The sequence below is a fragment of the Otolemur garnettii genome, unplaced genomic scaffold (assembly GCF_000181295.1).
Source record: "Otolemur garnettii isolate 467f Iridium unplaced genomic scaffold, OtoGar3 scaffold00014, whole genome shotgun sequence".
Classification (NCBI taxonomy): domain Eukaryota; kingdom Metazoa; phylum Chordata; class Mammalia; order Primates; family Galagidae; genus Otolemur; species Otolemur garnettii.
The window spans coordinates 8,884,719-8,899,480 of NW_003852409.1; the positions used below are offsets into that span (position 1 = coordinate 8,884,719).

General features: G+C 40.4%; 1 protein-coding gene across 3 annotated transcripts in view; it reads right to left on the reverse strand.

The window, feature by feature from the left end:
* Nucleotides 1-14,762, reverse strand: part of ABCA1 (ATP binding cassette subfamily A member 1) — a 136,239-nt gene that overhangs the window by 3,398 nt on the left and 118,079 nt on the right. For all 3 annotated transcript variants that reach the window (XM_023510515.1, XM_003785197.3, XM_023510516.1), the window contains exons 37-49: nt 14,454-14,631; nt 12,383-12,498; nt 12,129-12,273; nt 10,491-10,614; nt 9,157-9,286; nt 8,772-8,892; nt 7,161-7,223; nt 6,162-6,268; nt 3,872-4,013; nt 3,365-3,499; nt 2,384-2,487; nt 1,753-1,845; nt 879-1,122 (exon numbers count right to left, since the gene is read on the reverse strand). In XM_023510515.1, the coding sequence (XP_023366283.1) occupies nt 879-1,122; nt 1,753-1,845; nt 2,384-2,487; nt 3,365-3,499; nt 3,872-4,013; nt 6,162-6,268; nt 7,161-7,223; nt 8,772-8,892; nt 9,157-9,286; nt 10,491-10,614; nt 12,129-12,273; nt 12,383-12,498; nt 14,454-14,631 (1,702 nt within the window). The remainder of the gene's footprint in view (nt 1-878; nt 1,123-1,752; nt 1,846-2,383; nt 2,488-3,364; nt 3,500-3,871; nt 4,014-6,161; nt 6,269-7,160; nt 7,224-8,771; nt 8,893-9,156; nt 9,287-10,490; nt 10,615-12,128; nt 12,274-12,382; nt 12,499-14,453; nt 14,632-14,762) is intronic.

Sequence of the window (14,762 nt, forward strand, 5' to 3'; positions counted from 1 at the left end):
TTTTTTTTTTTTTTTTTTGCAGTTTTTGGCCAGAGCTGGGTTTAAACCCACCACCTCTGGCATATGGGGCCAGCGCCCCTACTCCTTTGAGCCAGAGGCGCCGTCCCTATGAACAATTCTTGACTTGCTCTTTTATTAGTCTAGTTACATATTTCCTGGTGTTGAAATTAAGTCAGAAGAATACAGAATTGCATAAGTAGATTAATTAGAGAATTGTGTGTGTGAGGGAGAGGGGAATACTTGAAAAATGACCTTCCATACTGTCCCTCTCATCACCAACTAGTTGTCTGTTTACTTTGGTGCATAGAGGCTTGATTAAGGGAAGAGGGAGGAAGACATTTACTGAATACCTACTAAGTGCCAAGATCTGTTTGGTAGTTTTTTCTTATTTAAATGAGATAAAGCATCTGAAAAAAATGCCTGGCCCATGATAGGTCTCCAATATATGGTAGGTAAGGTTTAGTAAGAAGCATAGCTAATAAAAGTATATCATGAATTAATTCAGGCACAGATAGTCTATTTTTATTTTTTTTTTGAGACAGAGTCTCACTCTGTCACCCTGGGTAAAGTGCCATGGAATCAAGTGATCCTCTTGCCTCAGCCTCCTGAGTAGTTGGGCCTACAGATGCCCACCTCAACGCCTAGATAGTTCTTCTATTTTTAATAGAGATAGGGGCCTCACTCTTGTGTAGGCTGGTCTCAAACTCCTGAGCTCAAGCAATCCGCTTACCTTGACCTCCCAGAGTGCTAGGATTATTGGCATAAGCCACCACACCTTGCCAGGCACAGTCTAAACTGCTCTTGGGCCCATGACAGGAGTGGGTAGGTGAGAATCCTCACCCTGACAAGTAAATCTGGTTTTGACACTTAAAGCTTACTTGGTCAAGTGTTGTCTGAGAAACAGAGTAGTCTTCTATGTGGAGTCGCTTTTTGCTCTGGGAAAGGATGCTGAATATCCTGGCCAGAGAAGATAATGATGAGGGAAGCTGGTATTGCAGCATGTTCCGGTGTTTCTCTTTTAGCACACTTCCTGGGAAGGCAAGTCCAAAGAACTCCTGGACAGGCTTCAGGTCAGGGTTGGACCCTGCTATTCGTACGACTATTGTATAGCCATCTCCAAACCTGAAAGCAGGAGAAAACATCCAAATGGAAGATCCCCAGGAAATTTCTCAAAAAAATATTTAACCCTGATAACCCAATTTGTGCCATGAAAAAGGGGAGATCCTTGACAGACCCAGAAGTAAGTTCCTGAGATGTGAAGTCCCATGCCACATGCCATAAATATATTATCTCCTTTAATCCTCACCTGGACCCATGAAGTCTGACAGACGTCCCAGAGAAACTGAGGCCCAGGGAATTAGTTGTTTGCACATGGCCCAAAGCTCTTAAGTGGTAAGGCCAGGATGGGAACTCATTCGTGTTAGACTCCAAAGCCTGTGCTCTTACCCATACTGGCACATGCACGTTTTTTTTTCCATTTCATCTATATAATAAGGCCAACAGGTAGAGATTTCTGGGAAACTGACTCCCAGGTTAAGTAACCTTCCCAGGAGTCACACAACTAGTAAATGTTTAATGAGACAATTTGAATGCAGCTCTATTTGACTTTAAAGCCTTCATTCTTTCTACTATTGCCATTTTGCTCAGTTTTACTTTCCTTTATTTTAGGGTTAGCATTTATACACTCACAAAAGAGTAAATACTAAGTTTTCTCACTAGGTACTCGCCAAAAAAAAATATTATCTTTGTTACCTATTTTTCAGATGTTGGACACTGCCAAGACACCTGAACCTTCCATTGACCATAATTGCCATCCTAGTGCAAAGAGCTTCACATTCTTCCATACTGTGGGAAAACAGAGCAAGATTTTAGTCTTAGAAAGATGCTCCTATAACCATCAGAACATTGCTGTGACTTTTCAGAGGAACAGATTCCCAGCTTCCTAGAAAATTGCATCCTATTGTAAAGGCATATAGATACATAGATGATGTGATCAATTCAGTGCTGTAAATAATTGTGAACAATTTGGAAGCAATTCAACTATCTACAAAAAGGAGAATGGTTAAATAAAGTAGGGTATATAATGAAATACCATCCACATAAAAATATAGTGACCTGGAATAATGTTCACAACATATTGTTAAGTGAAAAAGTGCAGTATATATACCATGCTTGCATTTTTGTTTGTAAAAGTATATACGCACACATATATAGGTTTACATAGGAAAACTCTACAATCATACATAGCCCAATGAATTATCTCCACATGGTAATAAACATTTTAATCTTTGCCTTTCTGTATTTTTATAAAATGATCATGTATACTACTTGGAAAACTGAAAAGGCCACTGTGTAGAAACCAAGCCAAGACTTTGCTACAGACCTGTGAGATGTAAGCACTACTGATCTTCCCTCCTTGACAATACTTAGGGCACAATTCCACAAGAATCGCCGGGCTTTGGGATCCATACCTGTGGTGGGTTCATCCTATAATTAAAATAAAATAAGTCTTATTATTTGCCGGAGGAAAAAAAATCAAAGATATACTTATTTTTACATGCAGAACCATCTTAAGAATAGCCTAAATAACTCACCATTCTAGTTATTTCTTGATAGACTAAAGAATCAGAATTAAGTTTCAAACTCATTTATAACAAGATCACTTTTATAAATGCCTCACCAAAGGGAGAAACTCAAATATTCTGAGTGCCTTTTTATACAATTAAATAAATTTCTCCAAATAAGAAAGGGAAAAAGCCATTTAGTTTCAATCATGTTTTCCTGACTGTTTTTCCTAAAAGTACTTTTTGTCTAAGACCTCTACTGAAGTCAGTCCAACTTATCCAGTTAAATTTATTGCACTGGCTAATCTTAGAGAAACAAATTCTAGACCTGTATGATCCAGATAACATTAAACCTCAACCCAAGTCTTCTTCCTGTAGTCGTATCACTGTTCTTCTCTACAGAAGACAATGGGTCAAGGGCCACTATTCTTTTTTCAATCTATTCGTGTGTAAGGAACTATGATCTAAATTGCAACCTTGTGGATTCTGAAGCTGTGTCTTCAGGGAATGAACACAGAGATAGAATGCTCCAGAGAAAAATCACATCACACAGCCAGCCTCAGTCACACTTGTGTTGGGGCTGTCTGAGCCACAGAAACAAGGTGCCTGAGGATCTATTTGGGAGCATCTGAGGGCTTGGCAGAGCCACCTCAGTGTATCTGAGGGAGAAGTCTGCCCCTTTTCCTCCACAGCTACTCTGCTGTGCCTGTTGGGGGAAGAAGCCAGTTGTCACACCTGGGATACAGCCAGGTTTTCCATTCAGGCCAGAACAACAGCGTGGCATCCACAGTCACACTCACCAGAAATACCACAGGAGGTCCCCCGATCAAAGCCATGGCTGTGGACAGCTTGCGCTTGTTGCCTCCACTGTAGTTACCGGCATATTTTTCTCCATACTTCACTAGGCCCAATTTCCGAATTGCCCACTCACCAACCTAGAACGGTAAAAAGCACCTTGACTTTTGTCTAGCTTGATCATTCTTCTTACACTGAGATATGAAAGTTCTTTCAGTGAGTAGGACAAGGTTCTATAATCATGACCTGGCAATGGGCATGGGCAAGACACCACAAGCAGCAAGAAAGGCTTCACATGACCCCCCCACTTCATCCTCACCCCTCTGTCCGTACAGCACACACATGTGAGCCCTGCCCTGCACCTCCCACCACCCTGGGCTCCCACCCTGAAAGCAGCTGCACTGGTGAGGAAAACACCCCCCGCCCAAAGTTGATGTCTTGTGTGGAAAAGCCCTAAGGTACACTGTCAGGACGCCAAAGGAGGCAGGCTGACGCTCTGGCACCCACACTACCTTGCCAACTTCTTTCTCTGGGACTCCCCTCAAAAGGGCAAAGAATTCCACGTGTTCTCTCCCCGTCAGCAGCTCCGTGATAGCATCAAACTGAGGGCAGTAGCCCATGTTCTGATGGACTTCCTGGATGTTTGATAAGATACTGCAAAGGACAACAAAACTCGTCAGATTGTAAGCATTTACAGATATTCTTGTCAGATGACCTGGCCCACTGTGCCTGTACAGTATGCCCTTGCACAGCAAAGATACCAACATACCTGCTGAGACTTGAAGGAACAGCCTTTCTGCCCTCAGGCTGCCAGCTCTTCCCGGCAGTCAGGGTTCCTGCCTGCCCGGTCCTTGCACCTGGTTCTCCCACTTCAGAATTCCCGTGCCAACTGCAGCACATTCTTTACCAACCTCCTCAGTCAGTCACACACTGTACCAAACCTTTAACACTCAGTCTCCATCCTGACTTGACCTGATGCAGTCATTTGTACCAGGTGCCATGAAGTCTCCTTCATGGCCATTCCAGCTCAGAAAATTTTAGCTGTGAGCTCCTCCTGCTTTTTGCTGCCCATACCTGACTCAGTTCATAGCATACATATTCCAGATCTCTTGGTCCTACTGAATACCCAGCCTAGGCAGCCCTTTAGCTATTAAGGGTTTTTTGATCATAGACCCTCTAAATCTGGTGACAGAAAAAATTACACTTACAAACACAATGTTATATATATTGGTGGGGGCAACTTTTAGGTTCTGTGAAGCCAATCAAGTTAAAAATTCCTGATGTGAGAGCTCAGCATCTACAGCTCCATCTCATGAAAGTATTTGCATCACCTTGGGACAACCATGAACTTGGCCTTTTGGCAGCATTCATTCCTTTCTGCTTATCTAATTCATACCCCAGTGTCAGCCACTTCCAGAATTATGATTGAGCCGCTCCTGGACTCTATGCCTGGGCCTCACAGATACACTGCCCAAGTCAGTTCTTACAACCAGTCCTTGCAACAAACCTTAGTCTAGGCCAATGAATGCTGCCATTGCTACATGCCCCAGAACTTTCTGCTAGGGAAGTCTGGAAGAGCAGTTATGCAGCCTCAGGCCTGCTACTCCCAGAATGTCTTATTCTTTTATGTTACTACAGAAAAAGGAAACTGGTATGAGACAGGGGAGAGATCAATGACTAAATTAAGATTTGTATTATCTATCCCCCTGTCCAGTATTTTCAAATTGTGAGTCATCACCCATTACTGAGTTGTGAAATAAATTTAGTGGGTCATGACCAGCACTTTTTTAATGGCTCTGGTTAGAGTTGAATATGAAATACCAGAGTATACTACAAGTAGTAATAGTAGGTATTATTTTGTGAAACTTTTAAGTTACATGTGTTTTTGTGTCTGTGTGTAGATGCTAGGTTGACATGTAAAATGTGTTCCCTAGATAGGTCATAGTCGGTTTGAAAGCCACTGCCCTGTACCATCTCTCCATATAAAATACCCACAGAAGCCCCACCTGCTTGGAGTACTTAGTGTAACACTGTCTAGCATATGTCTAATGTGTAGCTGTACCTGCCCCCAAAGATCAGATTGCTTAGTGCAGTTTCAGAAATGGCCTAATGGAGCCTCCATCAATTGTATACCCATTAGAGAGGACAATCTGGCATGTATATACCCTTTTGCCTTATAGAAATTTTCCCTGAGGAAATAACAAAAGATATATACAAGGACATACTTACATGGCGAAAAAAGAAAACTGACAAATGTTCAACATTTATAAGAAACTGACTTAAAAAATTACATGTACATGTACATTGGGCAATTTTATGTAGCAGGGTGAAATTCTACATCTTAGAATATGTAACCCATTAGGAAATATAATACACTCATAAACAATAAAAAATAATCTTCAAACCTATATATAGCATGATCTCAATTTTACAGCATATTTATATAAGATAGATTTGGGGTGATGGAAAAATTCTAAAACTAGATTGTAGTGATAGTTGCACAGCTCTGTAAATTTACTAAAAAACACTTAATTGTACTCATAAAACAAGTAAATTAAATGGTTTTCAAATTAACCATGAATAAAGCTGCTGATAGAATGACACTGAAAGAAAATTTAAATTTTGGTTATCTCTCATTAGTGAAATTATGGATGATTTTTCTGTTCTTTATACGTTACTCTTGTTCAGTATTTTTATGAGCTATATATAATATCACCATAATCAGAAAAATAATAATGTATTTCTTTAAATAAATGAAAAACAAGGTCTTTGCAGCAAAATACATGCCACTTCTTTTCTCACCTATTTTTGTTAAGGAAAGCATCTCCTCTGGTAACAGTGGTATCTCCAGTTAACATCTTGAAAGTTGATGACTTCCCAGCCCCATTCACTCCCAGGAGTCCAAAGCACTGAAAAGGCAAGATTAGGCAAAATGTATAAGCAAACTATTAAAATCTGAATATGAATAACCCCTATAAGATAGCTACTTCAGCTTAGTTTTAATAAAATCATCCTAAAACATCATTCTTAAATATCAATGAAGAATCAACCATTTTCTTGGTTTTAAGACATCATATGGATAATTAAATATATATCTTGCAATGGAACCATTTTAAGTGTGGGCACACTTGTAAATATTATTTGAGTCACCAAGTTAAGGCCAAAGTTAATGTGTAAAAAACAGTTTTGAAAACCAACTAGTCAAATAACACTAACTCCTCTGGCTAAAGGGCAAAAAGAACACAAATAGGAATGAGAAAGGAAAGAATCAATATTTTTATTTATTTATTTTTTTTAGAGACAGAGTCTCACTCTATTGCCCTTGGTAGAGTGCTGTGGCATCACAGCTCACAGCAACCTCCAACTCCTGGGCTTAGGCAGTTCTCTTGCCTCAGCCTCTCGAGTAGCTAGGACTACAGGCGCCCACCAGAACGCCCGGCTATTTTTTTGTTGCAGTTTGGCCGGGACCAGGTTCGAACCTGCCACCCTTGGTATATGGGGCTGACGCCCTATCCACTGAACTACAGGCACCGCCCCAGAATCTGTATTTCTAAATCTATCTGAATTTCATCATCATCTCAAATGGATCACACAAGCACATTTTTCTTAAACTGCCTGGGATTATCCAAGATTATTCTCTATTGACTTGGAGGTTCTCTATCCTCTCAGTGACTGATTGCTCCACACAGGCCTAAGTAGAGAAGCTTTAAAAGCCACTTCACCTCTTGGAGACATTGTTGTTTGATGGGTAGATAGAGTATGAATTAATAGGGACAATCAGTGTAGACAAAGTGTCTTTACCTCACCAGGAGGAATTCCCACACAAATCCTGTCAACAGCAGGCTTCCTCTTCCTTCTATATATCTGCAATAAACAAAATGCAAAAATTCATGAGGCCCTGTGACTCACAGCTCTTCAAGCAACTGCAGAAGAGGGGATTATACACACCACAAAATAAGACTCATCAATAAAACTAAGTCATATATTTATGTGCTAACAGCGTTGGTCTGCATCTGTACAACTGACTTCTGACTAACTCTGAAGCTCAAAATAAAAGTGACTTTATTTTTTAATCTGTCTTGTAAAAAATATATCAGCCATTAATATCCATACAATTTTTCATTTATTTATATATAAACATGTATTTTAGAAACTAAATTCCACAGAGTCGAAATTTGCAATCAAAATATTGCAAATATTGTACAGATTACACAAACATGAAATTTGGGGATTCTAGAATGCATCCAAAGAGGGACAGAAACAGACCCTTCTCCTGAGCAATGGCCATAGATCAGGTTTTTGGACTATGAAATTCAAAAGCAACCATTTACTCTCTACTATTTCTGTTCTGACTAGATATACAAAATTAGTATGTTTTAATAACAAATATAAGTATACAAAAGAAGTATACTTCAGAATGGGAATTCACACTACAAAAGTATACTCAATAGGATTTTTTAAATTTAAGTTTTCACAGTATTTTTGTTCCAGGTTAGCATAAGGGTACATGCCGTTAGGTTACATTATTTGTGTTGGTAAGATAAAGTCCAAAGTCCAAGTTGTAGTTGAGTCCTTCACCCAGGAACTGTGCCATATACCCCTACATTGTATCCTGCTCCTCCCCTCCCTTCATGAAATTAACTGTGTTTGTCTCTCCTATGGGCCTATAGTTGTTGATCCATTAGTTTCAGATAGTACTGAATACATGGAATGTCTGCTTTTTCCTTCTTGAGATACTTAAACTTAGGAGAAGGTTCTCCAAATCCATCCAGGCAAATGCAATAGATGCAGAGTCTCCATCTTTTTTATGGTTGAACAATATTCCATGGTATACATATACCACAGTTTATTGAATCATTCAACGGTTGATGGGCACTTGGGCTGCTTCCATACCTTTGCAATTGTGAATTGAGGTGCTATAAATATTCGAGTACAAAGACAAATGGCCATAAAACACATGAAAAAGTGTTTATCATCCCTGATCATCAGAGAAGTGCAAATCAAAACCACTTTGAGATATCGCCCATCACCAGTAAGATAAACATCACAAGATCCTAGGCTGCAGATGCTGGTGGTGGTACACTGATGCACTGTTGCTGGGATTGCAAACTAGTAACATCATTTTGGGAAAAATATGGAGGATCCTCAAAGAGCTAAAAGGAAACCTTCCATTTGATCCTCCAATCCCACTACTGAGCATCTACCCAGAAGAAAAACATCATTTTACCATGAGGACATGTGCATGGTGTTTGTGTTTTTTTTTTTTCCAACAAAATTAAATTGACAGAAGCTTGGTACAGGTGCACATTTTAGGGAACATGCTCTTTTAAGCAAGCCAGCAAAATGCTAGCTTCCAACATATAGCTGAAAAGCCTCAAAACAAGCTGTCGTAACCTGTATTCACTGTCTTACCTTTGTCAACTCCTTGATTTCCAATATGTCATTCTGGCCTCCACCATCAAGAATTCTCTGTCTTTCCCGCCTCACATCCTCATCCTCATCATTCAGAGGAGGAAGCTTTGCATTTATAGGTCTTAAAGGGAAGAAATTAAGAAAAATGAACCCTTCAAAGTATTTTTCAGAACAAAGATCCAGTCTCTAAAGCAGTCTTATAAACCACTTGCCAATTTCCAATTTCCAGGATGGGTGGGGCCAGGGGTTGGGACATGTCCACATTAGGAAAATGAGTTTGATGTTCAATCAGTTCAATCCAGCCACCTTTGGCAAGTGTTTCCTGGGACACCTCCTCTATAATCCTCAACCAGGTGCTCCCTGAGTTTTCTAAGAAAAAATTTACCTGGGCCTGATGAAGAATCTGTACTGGATCAGAACAGTAATGAGGAAGAACACCACCCCTTCCACGGCCATGGCAAAGAGGTTGCGTCCCACCAAGTCCCAAGATAATGGCGATACAAAGCGATTCTCCCCTAGTAGACAAAATTCAGAGAAACTGTCAGAATGGAGGCATCAAAAACCAAGGCCCTTCCTCAAATTTGGGCCCATCTTCTTAGAAGTCTACATATCTCCCTACAAACACCAACGGCTATCACCCATGACAAGGACCAAAAAAAATAACAAAATGGGTGATCACTTTTCAAGTCTGATTTAAGGAATTAAATATCAATCAGAATTTTTCAGAGCAAACAAAAAATAGATCTACAACTTCATTGAATATATCTAATATTTCTTTTTTAATGAGATATATCAAAAATCCTTTTATAAAAAGTGAACAATCCAGACCCTAAATGATTTTTAGGGTCTGTATTTTAATAAATTCTAAGCTTCAATAAGAAATATTAGAAAGCACTTTAAAACAATGCCCCTCTTAGCTAGACATGGTTGTGTGTGCCTGGTCCTAACCGCTTAGGAAGCTGAGGTAGGAGGATTGCTTAAGCCCAGAAGCTATGACCAAGCTACTGCACTCCAGCCTAGGTGATGGAGCAAGACCCTGTCTCTAAAAATACAAAAAAAAAAAACCCTGTTTCAGTAGAATATAATGTAATATAATAACTCAACTAAATCATCTGGTTTTATATAGATATTCCTTAAATTTCTGATATATCTCTTTTGTACTTCCAAGTTGAAAAACTAACATGGCTGATCTGGCTATATTAGCCAGTGGATAAATGATTGGAGGAATATCATTAGAGAAATATTTTTAACTATTCTAAAGGTAGAAAGCACTGCAATAAATTATCTTTTTATAAACTGTGTAAAAGATACTATGTGATCTTAGCTACAGGGCCAAGATTTGCCTAATAGAGTCAAGGTTTGCATCTTTCCTTCTGATTCTTTGCCCTATATCTAATTCTTGGTGTTGTGTTTTGACTTTTCTAATGATCCTGACAAACACAAAAACAAGCATGAACTAGTCAGTCCAAGAAAATGCCAGCATTTTCTTTATTGCCATTTTCTTTATCTCACTTATCTCAATGCCATTAGAGGCAAAGACAAATGGCTATGTCACAGTGCCCATGCTATAACCCCTTGTGAGCCTGACCAGTGGTTAGGGAGAGCAGGGGACATCCTGTATGCAGTTACTGGCCTCTTTCCAAAAACAAAGGCCGGATATCAAGGCCTTTCCAAACTGCCATCTCCACTAAAGCATCCTGCAGCCACTGTGTCACTCACCAAACCTTTCCAGGGCATCAGCCATTGCCTGGTTTTTCACCATGTCAATTAGCCCTCGTCCCAGGCAAAAATGTGGGAAGATCAAGAATACTGACTTCAGGATATCATTGATGTTATTCAGCTTCTAAAAAAAAAAATTTAAAAATGGGGGTGAGGGAAGGGAGAAATATGGGATGTCATTCATGGTTTACACTAAAGATTTATCAAAGTCTGAAATATGAGAATGAAGAAACAATTTGATTCCCCGAGGACAAACTGAACCTTTGCATTTAGATAAAAATAAATAGCAGCATACATAGCTGGTGATATGTAACATAATAAAATTCTATTCTTCAGAAACCTTGGAGAAATACTGTGACTATAGAGAAATAAGAGGCAAATTTTAGAAATAGGACTGTACTTAATCAGAAGCAAATCCATAACAAAATATTTACTTAGCATTTTAAAAGGAAATTGCTCATGTCTGGGTCAATATTTGAGTTTAAGGACTTTGTTGGAATTTTAAAATTTCTTCTCCCAGACATCAGAACTCATTATGACCCCGCAAGACAGCAGTGGCCAAATATCCAGATACTAAGTAAGGCGCTACATGCTGGATGCACTGTGTGAGGGCATAGGAGAGCCAAACCTTATTAAGAAGCAATCCCCACTCTGAGGAAGAAAAGCATGTAAGAAGGAAATTACTATATACATGGAAATGTGTTGTCCTGGAGACATGAACTGGGGGCTCTGAGAGCACGAGGGAAAGAGAGGATACCTACCCTAGGGCAGCTATGGAAAGCTTCACATAAGAGCTAAATCTTGGAGGGTAAAAGAGATACTTTCACACTCTGTGATAGAAAAGGGGATTTCAAACCAGGCTTTTGAAGGACAAGTCAGCTGAAGCTTACAAGGCATTAGGAAAAGGTGTGATGGGAACTGACCGAAAGGGCTGTCCTATGAAAGTCCTTGTGTGCTACACTAAGGTGTAGCTGGATAAATGCAAAATTTCAGAGATGTCTAAGTGCAAGAATTGATAATGTGACCAGGTGAATATGGGACATAGCAATAGCAAAGCACGTAAGATGACTCTAAGAGAGTCAGCTTGGGCAACTGAGTAGTAATGCCACCAAGTGTGACAGGGATGGCAAGAGAAATACTAGGTCCTGGGGGTTAAGAGGATTAGGACACATGCAATTTGGGGTATCTATCAAAATGGAACCATCTGCTAGGCAAGAAAGAATTAGATTAGAGTTCAAGGGAACATTCAAGGCTAAAGGTCTTGAGATCTGAGTGATAACGATAAAAGACACCGAGAGAGGTGGTAGAAAAAGCCTTGGGATTGAATGGTATCGCCTAGAGCTGAAATCTGAAATGGCAAGTAGAGACAGCAGAGGGCCTGGTCTGGGAAAACAATACTGACACAGAAAGAAATAAAAGAACTTGTCAAAAGAAAGTGAAGGCTTGACCAGAGAGACATTAGGCTCAGCAGGAAAGAAAGGTGCTATGTGTTCTCAGGGAAGATGGAATCTGTAAAAGCATGGAGTGGTCAGCTATGTCAAAACCACAGACAAGTGGAATAAGAGCACAATTAAACACTGTCCTCTGGCTCCCAGAGATGCACATCCCAGTGGGAGGTGTTCTTCCTGCAGAACTCACATTGTTGGTGAAGAGCTCCAGCACGAAGGTGGCCACACTGCCATTGATGCCGATGAAGAGGTTCACGCTGGTGAGCACCACGTAAGCTGTGCTGGGGATCTTGAACACGAAGGAGGCTGGGTACATGAGTGGTGTGATTGACCACCTGGTAAGACACAAGGACAAATGTCCACACAGAGTCCTTCACCCTCCCTCCGACATTGTCCACCAACTGCCTTACCAGTTGTGAGATTTCCCACCCAGAGATGTCTTACCCGTACAGCAAAAGTAGAAGGGCTAGCACAGGCAGGTTGGTGGAGGACACGTAGGACTTCTGCTGGAAGCAGATGAAGATGATAATGACCAGCGTGGCAGGGACCACGTAATTGCACTAAAAGTGAAAACAGGAAATAAAGTTCATCCTTAAGTCAAATACACAACACATCCCAAGCCTTTACCATCATCAGACAAGAAAGGGCAGATAAACATATTGGAGAGTAACTTTGCATTAATGAAGCCACATAAACTACTAATCAAAAGACTGGACAATACAATGTGAAAAGCATGTTACCCCTGGCTGATTTTCCAAACTGCATGCCCTTCCCGCCTTTCCAACAGCTAAGCCAAGGTGTCACGTTTAGTAAGCCTACTGAACAATGGATTCCTAGTCAGAGTGATTTCAATTTCACAAGGGGCACTTAAGCTTTCATTCTTCCTCTCGAAGATGACTGTGTCTGTTTTCATCATTAATGCTATATTATAGTCTGACCAAGTTCATTCTCATATATAGTCTACTTATGAGGCAAGCACTCCTAACACGAATGTCAGAATTATTTCATCACACTGAGAATAATTTTCAAGTCTGTCCTCACAGTGTATGAAGCAGTAAAATGCAGAAATAATGACTTGACCAAAGGAAATTACAAGAATTCATAGCTAGGAGAGCAAAGCATGAGCAGGGAGTGACAGTGAGCCTGTCAGCTATTAGAAGAATTATAGCTTCAGACCACAGGGCTCCGCTTCAGTCCCTTCCTATTTGATGTGTTTATCAACAATTTGGATGAAGACATGCTTACAGCAAATTTCAGGGGCTCTAGAGCAAGAAGATAAGTAATACCCCCGAGTTCAAAGACACAATCTTTCATCTCTGAATCCTCTATGCCTTGCCTGGTTGGACACAGTGAGCACGCAGTCTGTGTTCACTGAAAGGAGTAATTAGAGAAGCAAAATGAAGCAAAAACAAAATAAATAGATACTAAGCAAAATGTAGTTTAACAGGGATAAAAATGAAGTTTAGGTTCAAGAAAAAGCAAATGCGTTAGTATATAATGAAAGAGACCCATTTTAACAATCTGTTGTGTGAAATGAAGGTTTTGCAACACCAAGTTGTCAGTAAGACAGTGTTACTTCTGAAATACAATACACTTGCGCTGCAGTAATAGGAGCATGGGATAAAGATGAGCTCCCCCTAGGCTCATAACTATTCAGACCACAGCCAGAGCACATGGTTAACTCTGGGCTTTTGCTTTTCAAAAGGGACATAAACAATATGAAGCCTGTCCATAGAAGGACAATCAGATCCAAACAGTGACAAGTCAGCACAGACACCATGATCATCATTTCTACCATCATCATTCACATTTGTGTAGTGTTGTAGAGATTACAAGGCATGTTCTCATATGTCTACCTTGTCTGGGGATGACTTCAAGTAAATGAGAGTTTCTTTAACTATCCAGGGCCTGTCCAGTGGGAGAAAAATTAGATTTGCTCTGTGTGGTTTATAATTAACGGAGACATAGGGAGATATTTCAACTGAACTTTACAATAACGAGAGTTTCAGTATTCTTTGAAGTCTTCTATATCAGTCCAAACAGAAGCAATATATTACAGCTGGCACAAAAAACATATTTGCAATGGATAGATAAGCTGCTGATAAATGTATAGCATTTTCAAATGACAGATGGCTTTCTTAGAAAGGCAAAGAGCATCCTGCCTCTGTAGGTTAAAAGCCACCAGAGAAGTTATTAGGTACTGACATGGTGTTTTGACTAAGGTCCTCCATCTCTCTGATTCTTGAGGAAGTTTTCACTCAGGAACTTAGGTGGTGGTGGGATTAATTTTAGTCAGTGTGTACAGATTTTCCCTCTGGTGTAACATTAGCTCTGGTACCCAAAGCCATGCCTGATGTCATGAAAGTGATCAACTGCCTCTGCCTTTTCCTTTTTCATACATCTTTAGACTAGCTGGAACATTTCCTGGCGATAGCCAGGGGCTCTTTCTTCCTTATCCACACCAACCAGGGGCCTGACAGACATTTATAAAGAAACAGCAGGCCTGTGTCCTTACCATGTCCCAGACAAAATTGGAAAGCCAGTAGATGACAGGCTTCACCCCACTAATGAACTGCAGGTGCTTCGCTTTGCTGACCCGCTCCTGGATCAAGAACACGACAAAGCTGGCTGGGACGAAGGACATCGCAAAGATGACACAGATGGACACGAGGACGTCCACTGATGTGGTCATCCTGGAAAGAAAAAGGTGGTGAGGATCTGAAGGGTCTCTGAGGCAACTGGGAGTTCCACTGATGAGGATGTGGACATACACACACTCACAGGCACACATACACATTCACACGCCAGCAGCACACCCTGAGGA